The 12,410-nt window shown below is 50.1% G+C and overlaps 1 protein-coding gene across 1 annotated transcript; it reads left to right on the top strand.

The window, feature by feature from the left end:
* Window positions 1-2,590: 2,590 nt before the first annotated feature.
* Window positions 2,591-12,162, top strand: SLC38A5 (solute carrier family 38 member 5). Its single transcript, XM_006758854.2, has 16 exons — window positions 2,591-2,648; window positions 4,186-4,239; window positions 4,317-4,392; window positions 4,746-4,861; window positions 4,950-5,023; window positions 5,729-5,821; window positions 5,956-6,034; window positions 7,621-7,703; window positions 8,083-8,141; window positions 8,239-8,373; window positions 8,543-8,622; window positions 9,260-9,360; window positions 9,600-9,715; window positions 10,894-11,038; window positions 11,126-11,229; window positions 11,729-12,162. Exons 2-16 carry the CDS (start codon window positions 4,187-4,189, stop codon window positions 11,828-11,830), a joined length of 1,416 nt encoding a protein of 471 aa, XP_006758917.1. The 5' UTR covers window positions 2,591-2,648; window position 4,186; the 3' UTR covers window positions 11,831-12,162.
* The last annotated feature ends 248 nt before the right edge of the window (window positions 12,163-12,410 follow it).

Raw genomic sequence — 12,410 nt, 5'->3', positions numbered from 1 at the left:
TTTGTACATGTTCTCAGCCACAAACATACATCTGTGAGCTCCACATGTGTCTTCCTATGTAACTTGCCCGGTTGTATCACTTGGTTGTATATTATGTCTACCCGGTTGCATCTTATGTCTATGGCTGCCTGTCCAATTTGTGTGTTTCTTTTTTAGCACCTGTGTGCATTGGTACTGTCTAGTTGGGAAATTCATCTATATGGGACTGTGTGTGTGTGTGTGTGTGTGTGTGTGTGTGTGTGTGTGCTCCTTGAATGTTTATGTGTCTCCTTTATAATGCTTGTGGGTGATTAGTCTGTTTCTTCTGTGTGTGTCTCCTATGTATGTGTGTCTTCCTTCTCTGCCACTGTGCTTCTGTCTCTCCTTGGTGAGTGGCTGGCTATAGGTATGCATTCATTGGTTGATTCTTGTATGTGCCCTGACTGGACATCAAAACCACCACCTTTGGAGTATCAGGACAATGCTCTAATCAACTGAGCTACCCGGCCAGGGCACTGCAGATGTTTCCTTTGGTGCCACTGTATATGTACCATCTGGTTCCCTTGTTTCTTCTTTATGCAGTTTTAGGTGTATTTCCTTTTTGCAACAATAGGAAGAGTACACTCTATATTCTGACTTTCCTGATTGTGTGCCTGTCTATGTTCCCCATGTGTTTCTTCTCTGACTTGATATGTCAATAGTTATGTGCATACGCTGTGTGTGCAGCTACCTGCTTGAATACAGTTGTGTGCAAGTCTGTGGCTGTGGCTTCTCCGTCTGTACAATCATGTCTGCTGTGAGTACCTCTCTCTGCCACCAGAGCTGGATATGGTCAGAAGTTCACACATGAGTTCATATGCACACAGGTATCATTATACAGCCTGAATCTGGACTTTGGCCTCGAGGGCTCTCCGAATGTGGAAGTGTGTGTGTGAGACACTGGGCCTGTGTATGATGTTGTTGGTTTTGTGAAATCAGATTTGTCTGTGCATTTTGTGTGTGACTGTGAGTCTGTGGGCCATGATGTCCATGAATCTATAGTGGTTCGGTGTGAGCCTATCCCTGTGCCACTCTCTGCTTTCTGGGTGTTGTCAGAGGCTGTGGGTGATGATGTCTGTAAGACTAAGTCATTCTGTGCGGCCATGAGTGTGTGACTACCATGGCCTGGCTCTCCATGTGCACTCTGTGTATATTCATATTTGTCAGCATATATTCTGTGTGTGTGACTGTGGGTCTGCTTGCAAGTTTGTATCTCTGTGGGTGATGGCAAGTCTGCCTCTATCTCCGAGCCCCTGCATGGAGCTGAGTGCGGGGGAGTCTCTCTCCTGCTGTGGGGAAGTAAACACCCCATCCCTTGCCCACTTCCAATTGCACTTGGGGTGGGGGCATCTAGGTTAGCTTTGAACACCAGCCAGCTCTTGGCCTTTCCGGGAATTCTGTGCTCCCTGTGGGGGGTGGACAGGTGGGTAGAGGGGCCCAGGCAGAGGCCTTTTGTCCACCAAGGCCTTAAGCAGCTCAGTAGAGGTGGGCCAGGACCCCAAGTCCATCCAGTCCGACTTCCTGTTGGTGACACATGCCTGGATGGGAGTGCACAGACCCCTATATAAGATGGGCAGACAGACAGTAGAGCTCCTAGGTTAGGGTGTGGATAGGCCTCACCCAATGCATGGGCTGGGTCCCGGACTTAGGGTGTGCCTAGTTTGCAGACAGTGTGTGTCCACCCTTCCTATCCAACCACAAATGTCTTCCCCGCCTCTCTCTGGGGACCTCCAAGATCTAGGTCCTCTCTCGGCTAGGTTGCCTGTCTGAGGTTAATTTATAGTGGCCTGGCTGTGTCTGTCCATCCCTGCACTTTTTCCACTGCTGTCCCCAGGTCTGTCCATCTACCTTGCGTGCCCCTCTGCCTGAATCTGACTTTCTCTGCCTCTTGTCATCTGTCCCTGCAGGTGTCCCTCTGCCTCCTTCACTTCCTGTGTCTCCTTGTCTCTCTGGGCTGGTGTGCCTGTTTCCAACCTCTGTTTGGGGATATATCTGGCTGTGTCCACCTATCTGCCAGTTGTGTCTCCTGTTTACGACTGGGCCTGCTTTTTGCCTCTAGGTGCTTGCACAGGCCTACCCCCTGTTTGTTTCTGAGTCAGTCTACAGTCTCTTTCTCCCAGTGAATGCCCCTTTGTCTATCTGTCACTCCCCCATACCCTATCTTTCTGTCCTCTCTGTTGCCTATCCTTGTTCCTGCCTGTCTCTATTTGTGACTGTTTCTGTTACTATCTCTGTCTCTCCTCTCTGCATCTCTTCCCTCCCTCCATCCCATCCCACTGTCTGGCTGACCCTTAAGTCAATTCTTACTGCCTGCCTGGCCCTTTCTCTGGGTGTGGATCTACTCCCTCAATCTTTCTGTCCACAGCCCCTCCCCACAACCAAGACCCACACACACCTCAGTCTCCCTCCATGTGGGTCCAGATGGGAGGGGTTCCCGCCTCTCCTCACTCCCCCTCCACCTGCCCAGAAGGAGGGAAACAAAAAACGCGCCAGAAGTGGTGGGAGGAGCTGCGTTGATTGGCCACTGGGCGGGGAGGGGGGCGGGGAGCAGTTCTAGAGAGCCGCGCGGCACTGGGGACCCGAGCTCTAGTCTGAGTCCTGCCACTGGTGGAGCTGAAAAGAGCGGAGAGGTGAGAAGGGGGCGCTGGCCGGGGTGGGGGGCTTTGGAGACCCCAAGGCACAAATGGGGGTCCCGGGAGGGGGCTCAGGGGATCCCTGGATACCTTTTTTAGTATTATTGGGGAATTGAATGGGAGACGGGTCCTTTGGTAACTTGCTCCCAAGAGGGAATTCAGGAGTGGGTAGGAGTCCTCAGAGGGTGCTCATGGCTGAGGATGGTGCTCCATAAGAGCCCTCCCCTTCCCAGGAAAGGGACTCAGGACTCGGGCGGGGGTCTCCTGGAAGCAGTTTTAGCAATGATGGGGACGTAGAATGAGGGTTTCTGGGCTACCGCATTTGCAGGAAGTGAGTTCAGGGGTGAGAAATTCCATTCATAAGACAGAGGGACTGTAGATTGGCCTGGGGATCACAGAGACCCTCCCCCGCACTCCCGGAACACCAGGTCCTGGAAGGGGTTTCTGATGAGGTCTCAGAGACAGCTCCTCCTCAGGAGGGGAAATTAGGGCTCAGGCAAGATTCCTGAGGCACCCTGAGCCCAGGAAGGGTCTCAAGTCTGGAAGTGTCTACAGTTCCTTCTGCCAGAAGAAGAGTGTTTAAGACTTGACAGGGGATCTAGAAAATACCTCTGGCTCCTAAAAGGGGGATTAATGGAGGCTTCCTGGGTCACTTCTGTCCCTGGAAAGGGGCTCAGTTGGGAAATTGTCTCTGGCCTCTAGTGAGGATATTCAGAGTTATGGCAGAGAGTTTGCCAAGTCAGGGGCTGGGGTCTCCCTACCAGTTCCCACCCCCAGCCCAGTGGACAGGTTGCATCAGCTCTGGGCTAGGCTTGGGGCCCAGGATTGGGGCCCAGGCAGGAAGGAGGCGGGTAGGAGGCATTATGAGAAGTGGGGCAGTCAGCGGACACGTGGCCGGAGTGGAGACCTGGCCATGTGGTGAGGGTAAAGCAATTTTTTTTTTGGGGGGGGGGGGCGTTGGTTTGAGGGAGACCTGGCAAGGAAAGAGATAGACAGCAAGAAGAGTGAGTGTGAAGTTTGGGAGGACAGGCTATCACAGCTCCAGATGGCCATCTTGCCTGCTGTGAGGTTGCTTTCTGTCTTTATTTCTGTCTTTCTCTTTTCCTCCATATTTATCGCTTCACGTATGAGTAGCTGTGAGTATCTCTCCTCTGATGCTCTTTTCTCTCTCTCATCTCTTCCTCTCTCAGCTTCTCACTCTTTTTTAAAAATTTACTTTTAAAAATAAATGTTATAGTTTACATTCAGTATGATTTGTGTTAATTCCAGGTGTACATCATAGGAGTATAGCTTTGTATACTTTACAATGTGATCCTACTGAGATTTCAAGTACCCATCTCAGCCTTTTACTCTTCAGTTCTCTCCGTTTATTTCCCTTTCTCTGTCATCCTTCTGTTCCAGTTCCCCTCACCTCATCTCTTTCTATTTCTCTACCTGTCTGTCTCTAGCTGAACCCCTACCCCTTCACCTAGCTCTCCCACCTTGTAGCCCCCCAGCTCCATGTCTTACCCCCACCCCCTTTCTCTGCCCATAGGATGGAACTGCAGGACCCAAAGATGAATGGAGACCTACCTGTGGGTGCTGTGGGGTGAGTCAGGGCCTGAGGGGTCTGGGTCAGGGGTCAGGATTGCCTCTCATCAGCCCCAATTTCTCTGCCCTCTCCAGCTACAGGCAGGAACACGAGGGCTTCCTGCCCAGCCATAATCCTGCTCCTGGGAGGAAGCCAACCGAGTTCATGGATGTGAGTGACCCTACAGGATCAGTCCCAGCTGCACTCTGCCCAGTTCATCTCCTCCCCTACTCTTCCCTCTTCCCAGCTACTCCCCTCCTCAGCTGTTTTCCTTTGGGAGCTGTCCACTTATAGATGCTCCCCTCCAAAATATCTCCTAGTTTTCCCCTTCCTGGTTCTCCTTTTCCCAGCTCCTTCCCATCTTCAATTCCTTTTATTTCCTAACTTCTTGGTTTCTCCTCTGGCCCTTCCTGAGCTTCTTCCTGTCTCAGTCACTTCTTCCTTAGTCTTTCTGGGTCCTAGAACTCGTCTCCTTACTTGACCTCCCTACCCATGTGTTCCTGGGCCTTGCCCCTTACCCACAGTTCGAGGGGAAGACATCATTTGGAATGTCAGTGTTCAACCTCAGCAACGCCATCATGGGCAGCGGCATCCTGGGGCTGGCCTATGCCATGGCCCACACAGGGGTCATCTTCTTCTTGTGAGTTCTAAGCAACCTGGGGGGCAGGGTTGTTTGGGGGCAGGCGGGAGGCCTTGGGGCCAAGTCTGAGTTGTGCCATCTGCCACAGGATCCTGCTGCTGTGCATTGCTCTTCTGTCTTCATACTCCATCCATCTCCTGCTGACCTGTGCTGGTGTTGTAGGTGAGCCCCAGAGATCAATCCAGACGCCTGACCCACTCCCCTGACTAAGACACCAGATTTCAACCCAACCCCCCAACTCTGGACATACCACCCTGACCCCAAACCCCACTTAAATCCCTGGACTCCAGACCCCAGACTGACCTTGGCCTTCAGACCTCATTTGGACTCCCAGATCCGCAATTCCCAATCTCCAGCCTTCAGTCTGGCCATAAATCCCATTGTTCAGACCCTCCTCATCCCTAGACCAATACATTCCTCCTCTAACTCCTCCCTTCAGTCTCTAGTCCCCACAACCATGGAAGCCAGCTAGCTGTAGAACTCTGAGACCAGTGTTCAGAGACCCAGTCCTCAGACCCCAGCTTCCAAGCTTCCATTGCCCCAGATCTCAGACTTTACTGCCACCATGGACTCAGGCCATGTGTATGTGATCTCAGACTATGTATATAGTTATTTGCTCCCTTGATCCCCACTACCCAACTCCAGCCCATCTCCTACCTTCTCCTTGGCCACAGTTCCTGACCACAGAGCCCACCTCCCAGATCCCATCCCCAAGCCCAATTGTAACTAACTCTCATCCCCAGTCCCCATCAATCAGACTCAATTATTCTAAACTCCAACTCCCCAACTCCCAGACTTTTTGGCTCCTACCCTCACCCCTGGCTTCCTGGACCACAACCTGTTCCTTCCTGCCCTCCCCCCGCCCAGGCATCCGAGCTTATGAGCAGCTGGGACAGAGGGCACTGGGGCCTGTGGGGAAGGTGGTGGCGGCCATGGTCATCTGTCTGCACAATGTTGGGGGTAAGGACTCTGGGAAGTGGAGGGATCAGCGAGAGGGAAGAGGGTGGGGTGAGGTGGGCTTCCCCAGGCTGGGGAAAATGGGGTAAGGGGATGAGGGAAATCCTTTTGTTTACAACTCTCCTCACCTGTACCAGCCATGTCCAGTTACCTGTTCATCATCAAATCCGAACTCCCCCTGGTTATTGGCACCTTCCTGAACATGGAACCTGAGAGGTGAGTAAGCAACACCCCTTGGCTCTGGTCAGACTGTGATTCCTGAACATTGTGATGCCAGCAGTATGTGTGACTGTTGCTCTGACTATAGGAGTCTAATAGACCATGTTGATTTCTGTGACTGCTCTGGTTGATTCCATCTGGTGGCTGAATCTGTATGTCCAGTGTACTACCATGCTGATCATGCAACTACTCTCAGCAGATCTAAACTCTGTGGATTTTGCTTCTGTTACTGTTGTAGTGGCAGGTTCTCTGGTCAGCTGTCTGATAGCCAACTATAGCTGTGTTCTGTATACTGTAATTCCAACCATTTGTATTTGACATCTGTTTACTCTTTCTATGTTCAACAGATTCTGTTTGATTCTGGGTCCATCAGGCTGGCTGAATCTGTCTCACTATATGTGTGGTCACTGACTCCAACAGCGTGTATGTATGTGTGTGACGTATACTGTGGTGCCAACTATGTATATGTGATTTGCTCCAAATGTATGTGCCAGTAGACTCCATCTCTGTTTAATTTAGTGACCATTGTTCTGGCAAATACTCTCTGGCTTTGTGTAAGTGATCCTCACCTATAACTGTACATGTCCTCTGTATTGGTCCAACCATGTATGCTTGATGGTTGTTCTGATTATGCATTCAAATGACTGCATTTTAAAAATTCTGGATCCATATGCTGGCTGAATCTGTTCAGTTGTTTGGATATGATGGTTGATTCTGTGTATCTTTTTAGATTTTTGGCTTGATTCTGAAACCATCCAGGTAGCTGGCAGTCTATGTACCTAGGTGTGTCTAATTATTATAATCAGCTCCCACTGTATATATGGCCAATGATGCTTTGTTGGTTTATGTCGGTGTAACTGTGTGTATGTATGAGATGTGACATAGTAGGCACTCAATAAAATTCTTTTGAGCAAATGAGCAGTTGTTCAACTGATTCTGTATTAACTGTCTTGCCTGAGTACCTCCCTCCATTATCTATACAGATCCCAGTCTTTCTTTGAGTGTGGTTCCAATAGTGTGACCAGCTGGCTGAATCATGTGGTCTATATTTCTGTCTTTGGTCACATGGCCAAATCAACCCAGCTACTTTCAGGTGTTCAACAAACCTTGAGCTGTTCAAATAACCACATGTGTGTTTCTGACTTTTGTCTGATTCTGCATCATTGTCTGCCAGCCAGCCAGATCATCAGACTGTTGTTCTACCTGTCAGACACCAGGGTCATGGCTCACTCTGTGTCTGGAACTTTGTGTTGGACTATGTGAGTCTGATTGACTTGGGGTGTTGTTTACCCATCTGGTTGTGTATTCACTTGTGAGTCTGACAGCACAGTTTTGTCTAGCTGTGCATGTGTTCTCAGATGTATCCCTCTGACAGTGTCTGGCAGATAGTCTTATAATTAGTCTGGCTGTTTCTATCAATCTTGCTGTGCCATCATTGTAACCATGTGAATGACTTCTTATAGCTGAGGTGTTGGCTCATCTCCTGATTACGGGCAGACATCTGTCTGTCTGGCCATCTTCTATGTCTGCCTGACAATTTTTTTTGGCCGGCAACTAGTCACTGTGTTTGCCTGTCTGTTTAGGGGCTGGTTCTTGAATGGAAACCTTCTCATCATCATGGTTAGTGTGTTAATCATCCTGCCACTGGCCCTCATGAGACACTTGGGTAAGAGGCTTCCTGTGTTGGTCATTGGATAGTGGGGTTAGAGAAGGGTAGCTAGATTGAGAGAATCCCATTTTCAAGGGCTATTGAACACTAGGGGAGAGCTTTTTTGATGTGGGTTTTAACAGATGAATAGGAGTTTGCTCTGGAGGGGAGGCTGGTCCAAGCAGAAGTAAAAGTTTATGCAAAGGTGTGGCATAATTGGGGTAAGGGAGTCTTGAAAACCAGACTAGGGGTTTAATATATGCTGTAGGGCAAGCATGTCAAACTCGCAGCCGGCAGGCCACATGAATAAGGCATGCGGCCCACTGACCATGAGTTTGACATGATTGCTGTAGGGGGTCCCTGGATTTCTGAGTTTCTGTGTTATTGCTCCTTGCAGGCTACCTTGGATATACCAGTGGTCTTTCTCTCACCTGCATGCTGTTTTTCCTCATTTCAGTGAGTCTGAGAGAAGGACTTGAAGAAGTGGAGAGAGTTTGGGGCATTGGGACACAGCTTTCCCTATAACCTCATTTCCCCATCCTTTCTTCCTCAGGTCATCTATAAGTTCCATATTAGCTGTGATGTGGGCCACAATGAGACAGCAACAGAGAGTAAGAGCCCCCCCGTCCTTCCCAGCCAGGGACTCAACAGAAGCTGTGAGGCCCAGATGTTCATAGTGGACTCACAGGTGGGTATGCAGGCCAATAGGGCTTGCACCACACTCAGGCCCTCTGGAGTATTGGACATTGGGGGCTTCCAAGTATCTGATATGAAGAGTAGTGGTGGGGCCAGGAGTATGGAGAATAGGAGATGGAACCCTATAGGTGTTAATCTGTTGTACTTGGCCATTCCCCTAGATGTTCTACACAGTGCCCATTATGGCTTTTGCCTTTGTCTGCCACCCTGAGGTGCTGCCCATTTACACGGAGCTCTGCCGGTGAGTGGACAGGCAAGTGGGCATGTTTGATGAACCAACAGGTGGGGCAAAAATAATGTCTGACAATCCCTACAGCAGTTCTGGGACTGTAACTTGATTGTTGATTGTAGATTATGCAAAGGGAGGGGTTTGAAGTGGACAGGAGGTCTCAGGAGACACAGGGAAGTGACTGTTTACTGATTGGGGCCCAAGCATTTTACTCTTTTAACATCCAATACAGGTGTTAATGGACAGAGTGGGGCAGCAGAGATGATCAGATGGAGGGGTGGCATGCATGGATGGGGACAGGGATATGACAGGACAAAAGGGGCTCAGGGATGATATGATAGATGTGTGGATAGTTAGGTAGGGATGGTCAGATAGAAGGGAGGGGCAGGGACAGTCAAATGGAAGGGAGAGGCAGAGATGGTCAGACAGAGGATATGGGCAAAGATGGTCCTATGGGATGAGATATGGGTGGACAGAGAGGGGAGGCTTGGCTAGTTACACAAGGGAGGTAGAGATGGGAATCCAAGAGTGTACCAGCTGAATGTCAGCTCTGGGAGAAGGGGACTCTGGAGGGTGGAGGCTGGTTTTGTGGGGCCTGGACCAAGTCCAGGGATATGGGCATTACAATTCTATGACCTCTGTACCTTAGGCCCTCCAAGCACAGAATGCAAGCTGTAGCCAATGTGTCCATTGGTGCCATGTTCTGCATGTATGCACTTACAGCCACCTTTGGATACCTTACCTTCTACAGTGAGTGGAGCTGGAGCCAGGGTTGGGTGGCAGCTGGGGTTGGGACTGGGAAGACTGTTGGGGCAGGAGCCTGAGCACTTTTCCTCTATGCCTCCGGACTCATCAGTTTCCAAATGGACAGTATGCATCACACATGTAGATTTTGTTACTCTGTGTGTGTGTGGGGGGCGGGGGGAGGGACACTGGTTCTGGTTCTCCTGCCACATCCAGCATCCCTTGTCCCATGTTCTATGGCCCAGGCAGCGTGGAGGCGGAGATGCTACATATGTACAGCCAAAAGGACCTGCTCATCCTCTGTGTGCGCCTGGCAGTGCTGCTTGCAGTCACTCTCACTGTGCCAGTTGTGTTATTCCCTGTGCGTGGGGGCCAAGGCGGGGGGGACATGGAACAGAGGGACATAGGTAGAGGGTACAGGCATAGATGTTTGGATAGATGTTGGAGATAGGAGTGGATGAAGGGATGGATGGAGGAGGCAGGGATGGACAGACAGGGAAGGTAAAGTTGTCAGATGGACAGAGAAGGCAAAAATAGATGGTAGGATAGAGACAGTCTGGAGGACAGGGGTGTGGGGAAGCATGAGACTTGATTGGAATGTCTGTAAGGAGGATCCTCCAAAAGACCAGGGTCCTCTGGGGGGGGCCTTGCCAAAGGCAGCAGTCCCTACCTTGACTTTTCCGAAACAAGTCTTATCCCCGGGTGTTTTGCTATCAAGGCTTTTTTGGCTCCTTATGCCAACTAGCTCCTTAGCCTCTCTTTCACAGAAAAGTGTGTCAGAGTAATCATTCATCCATCGTTCAGAGTCTGCCGGTCAGCCCCAGCACAGGGGTAACAGTTGAAGGAAGGAGGCACAGATGTCTGTCTAGACCAGTGATGGCGAACCTATGACACGCGTGTCAGAGGTGACACGCGAACTCATTTTTTTGGTTGATTTTTCTTTGTTAAATGGCATTTAAATATATAAAATAAATATCAAAAATATAAGTCTTGGTTTTACTATGGTTGCAAATATCAAAAAATTTCTATATGTGACCCGGCACCAGAGTTAAGTTAGGGTTTTTCAAAATGCTGACACACTGAGGTCAAAAGGTTCGCCATCACTGGTATAGACAGAAGAGGGAGGCAAAAAGGGTCAGACAGAGGGTAGTGGCATAGATGGACAGTCAGAATGAAGAAACAGGCTAGGCACAAAAAGGGTGGAGGCAAAAGTAGTAAGGTATAAGAGGGAAAAACTCTCAGATGAGGAGGTGGAATGACTTGAAAGAGGGGAGAGATAGTCAGATGGAAAGGGGCAGGGATCTCAGACAGGATGGAAGGACAAATGGGTAGTCAGACAAGGGAGGAGAGATAGAGGAGGAGGCAAAGATTTCAGACAGTGGGTAGAGGCATAGATGGATGGTCAGATAAACTGGAGACAGTCAGATGGAAGGGAAATCAGGGATCTCAGACAGAGGGTGGAGGCAAAGACAGATGACCACAAGGAGGGGGAGGCAGCATTTGGGCGCTGACTTGTGTCCCACCCTACTCTGGCTACAGATCCGCCGGGCCCTACAGCAGCTGCTCTTCCCAAGCAAAGCCTTCAGCTGGCCACGGCATGTGGCCATAGCCGTGATTCTGCTCATCTTGGTTAATGTCCTCGTCATCTACGTACCGACCATCCGGGATATCTTTGGGGTTATCGGTCAGTACCCAAACCCCAGTCCCCATCTAATATGGGCCTTGTACCCCAAACTTACATAGACTCCTATTCCTCTTGCTTGTACTTCAGGGTCCACCTCAGCCCCCAGCCTCATCTTCATCCTTCCCAGTGTCTTCTACCTCCGTATTGTACCCTCTGAGGTGGAGCCCCTCTCCTCTTTGCCCAAGATCCAGGTGAGCTTTCCAGGGGAGGACTGGGGAAAGGTGCTTGCTCTGAGGATGGAGCACTCCAAGATGACTAGAGATAGAAGGAACTTTTTCAAGAGGGGCCTGGGCAAAGATGGTTCATCCAGAAAGAAAGGTGGTTAGTCTGAAAGAGTGAAGGAGATTGTCTTAGGAAGGGGCTGAGCAAACAGAGCACCAGCAGGGTCTGGGAAGACAGAGGGGACACTCAATAAGGGGTTGGCATAAGAGGGAGTGTTCTCCAGATGGAAGGTGCACTATTAGAAGAGAGTCAGGAGAACCTTCAAGGAGGATGGAGGAGAGTACTCCCTAAAGGGTTCTAGGAAGATGGAAGGAAGATTCAAGGAATGGTCTGGATTTAAGGAAAGAGGAGCACAAAGGAGAGTCAGAAATGAATGAGGACTCTCTGGAAGGCCTTGAAGAACATTCTCAGGAGGAGCTCTGCTGTGGTGACCCATCCAGTCTCATATTCTCTTCCTCTTGTCCATAGGCTCTGTGTTTTGGTGTCTTGGGGGTGCTCTTCATGGTGGTCAGTCTAGGCTTCATGGTTTTCAACTGGGCCACAGGCCGGAGCCATGTGTCTGGACACTGATCGTACCCTGGTCCAACCAGACTCCTGTGCACGTGCATCTCTGTGTATAGAGGAAGATGAGGCCACTCTCCCAGGTCCCCCCTGCCTGGTGTGTGAAGGTGGCTGATTCCCATTAACATGGCTGTCGGAAGTAGGTGGCCACAGAGACTGCAGAGTGGTCCACTGTCCTCCCCAGGGATGCTGAGCTTGGATCACAGTCCTCATCTCAACTCCACAGGAGCAGGAGGAGGCCAGGTCCTCAGAGAGCCCTTGCCCAGCCCAGTCCTTTTTGCCTCCTCCTGATAGAATCTGTCAGGATTACCCTCAAGTTAAAGGGGAAAATAAAGATGTTAGTTTCAACGTTTGCCTCAGCCTTCTCTTTCTAAAACTTCTTGGTGGAACTTGCTTAGGTTCAAACAGGGGTAAACTGAGGCCCTGAGAAGTAGTATGGAGCTGACTCTCATGTGTTCACTCACTTCTCCACTCCTTCAGTAACTTGCTACCCAACTCATTGTTTCATTCACTTGCTCATTTCAGAAACATCTATTGAGAGCCTACTAGGTGCCAGGAAGTGTTCTAGGTGCAGGGGATACAGCAGTGA

This window comes from Myotis davidii, unplaced genomic scaffold (assembly GCF_000327345.1).
Source record: "Myotis davidii unplaced genomic scaffold, ASM32734v1 scaffold855, whole genome shotgun sequence".
In the NCBI taxonomy this organism is placed as follows: domain Eukaryota; kingdom Metazoa; phylum Chordata; class Mammalia; order Chiroptera; family Vespertilionidae; genus Myotis; species Myotis davidii.
Note: the sequence above shows the minus strand (reverse complement) of the source record. Positions and strands in the feature narration are given on the sequence as shown.

What these genes read in the sequence shown, in the direction of transcription:
- SLC38A5 (XM_006758854.2), top strand. Translation starts at nt 4,187, where the DNA reads ATGGAACTGCAGGACCCAAAGATGAATGGAGACCTACCTGTGGGTGCT. An exon ending in TGTTCATAGTGGACTCACAG is followed by an intron (nt 8,374 to 8,542) that starts GTGGGTATGCAG and finishes CCATTCCCCTAG; the next exon opens with ATGTTCTACACAGTGCCCAT. An exon ending in CCTCTTTGCCCAAGATCCAG is followed by an intron (nt 11,230 to 11,728) that starts GTGAGCTTTCCA and finishes TCTTGTCCATAG; the next exon opens with GCTCTGTGTTTTGGTGTCTT.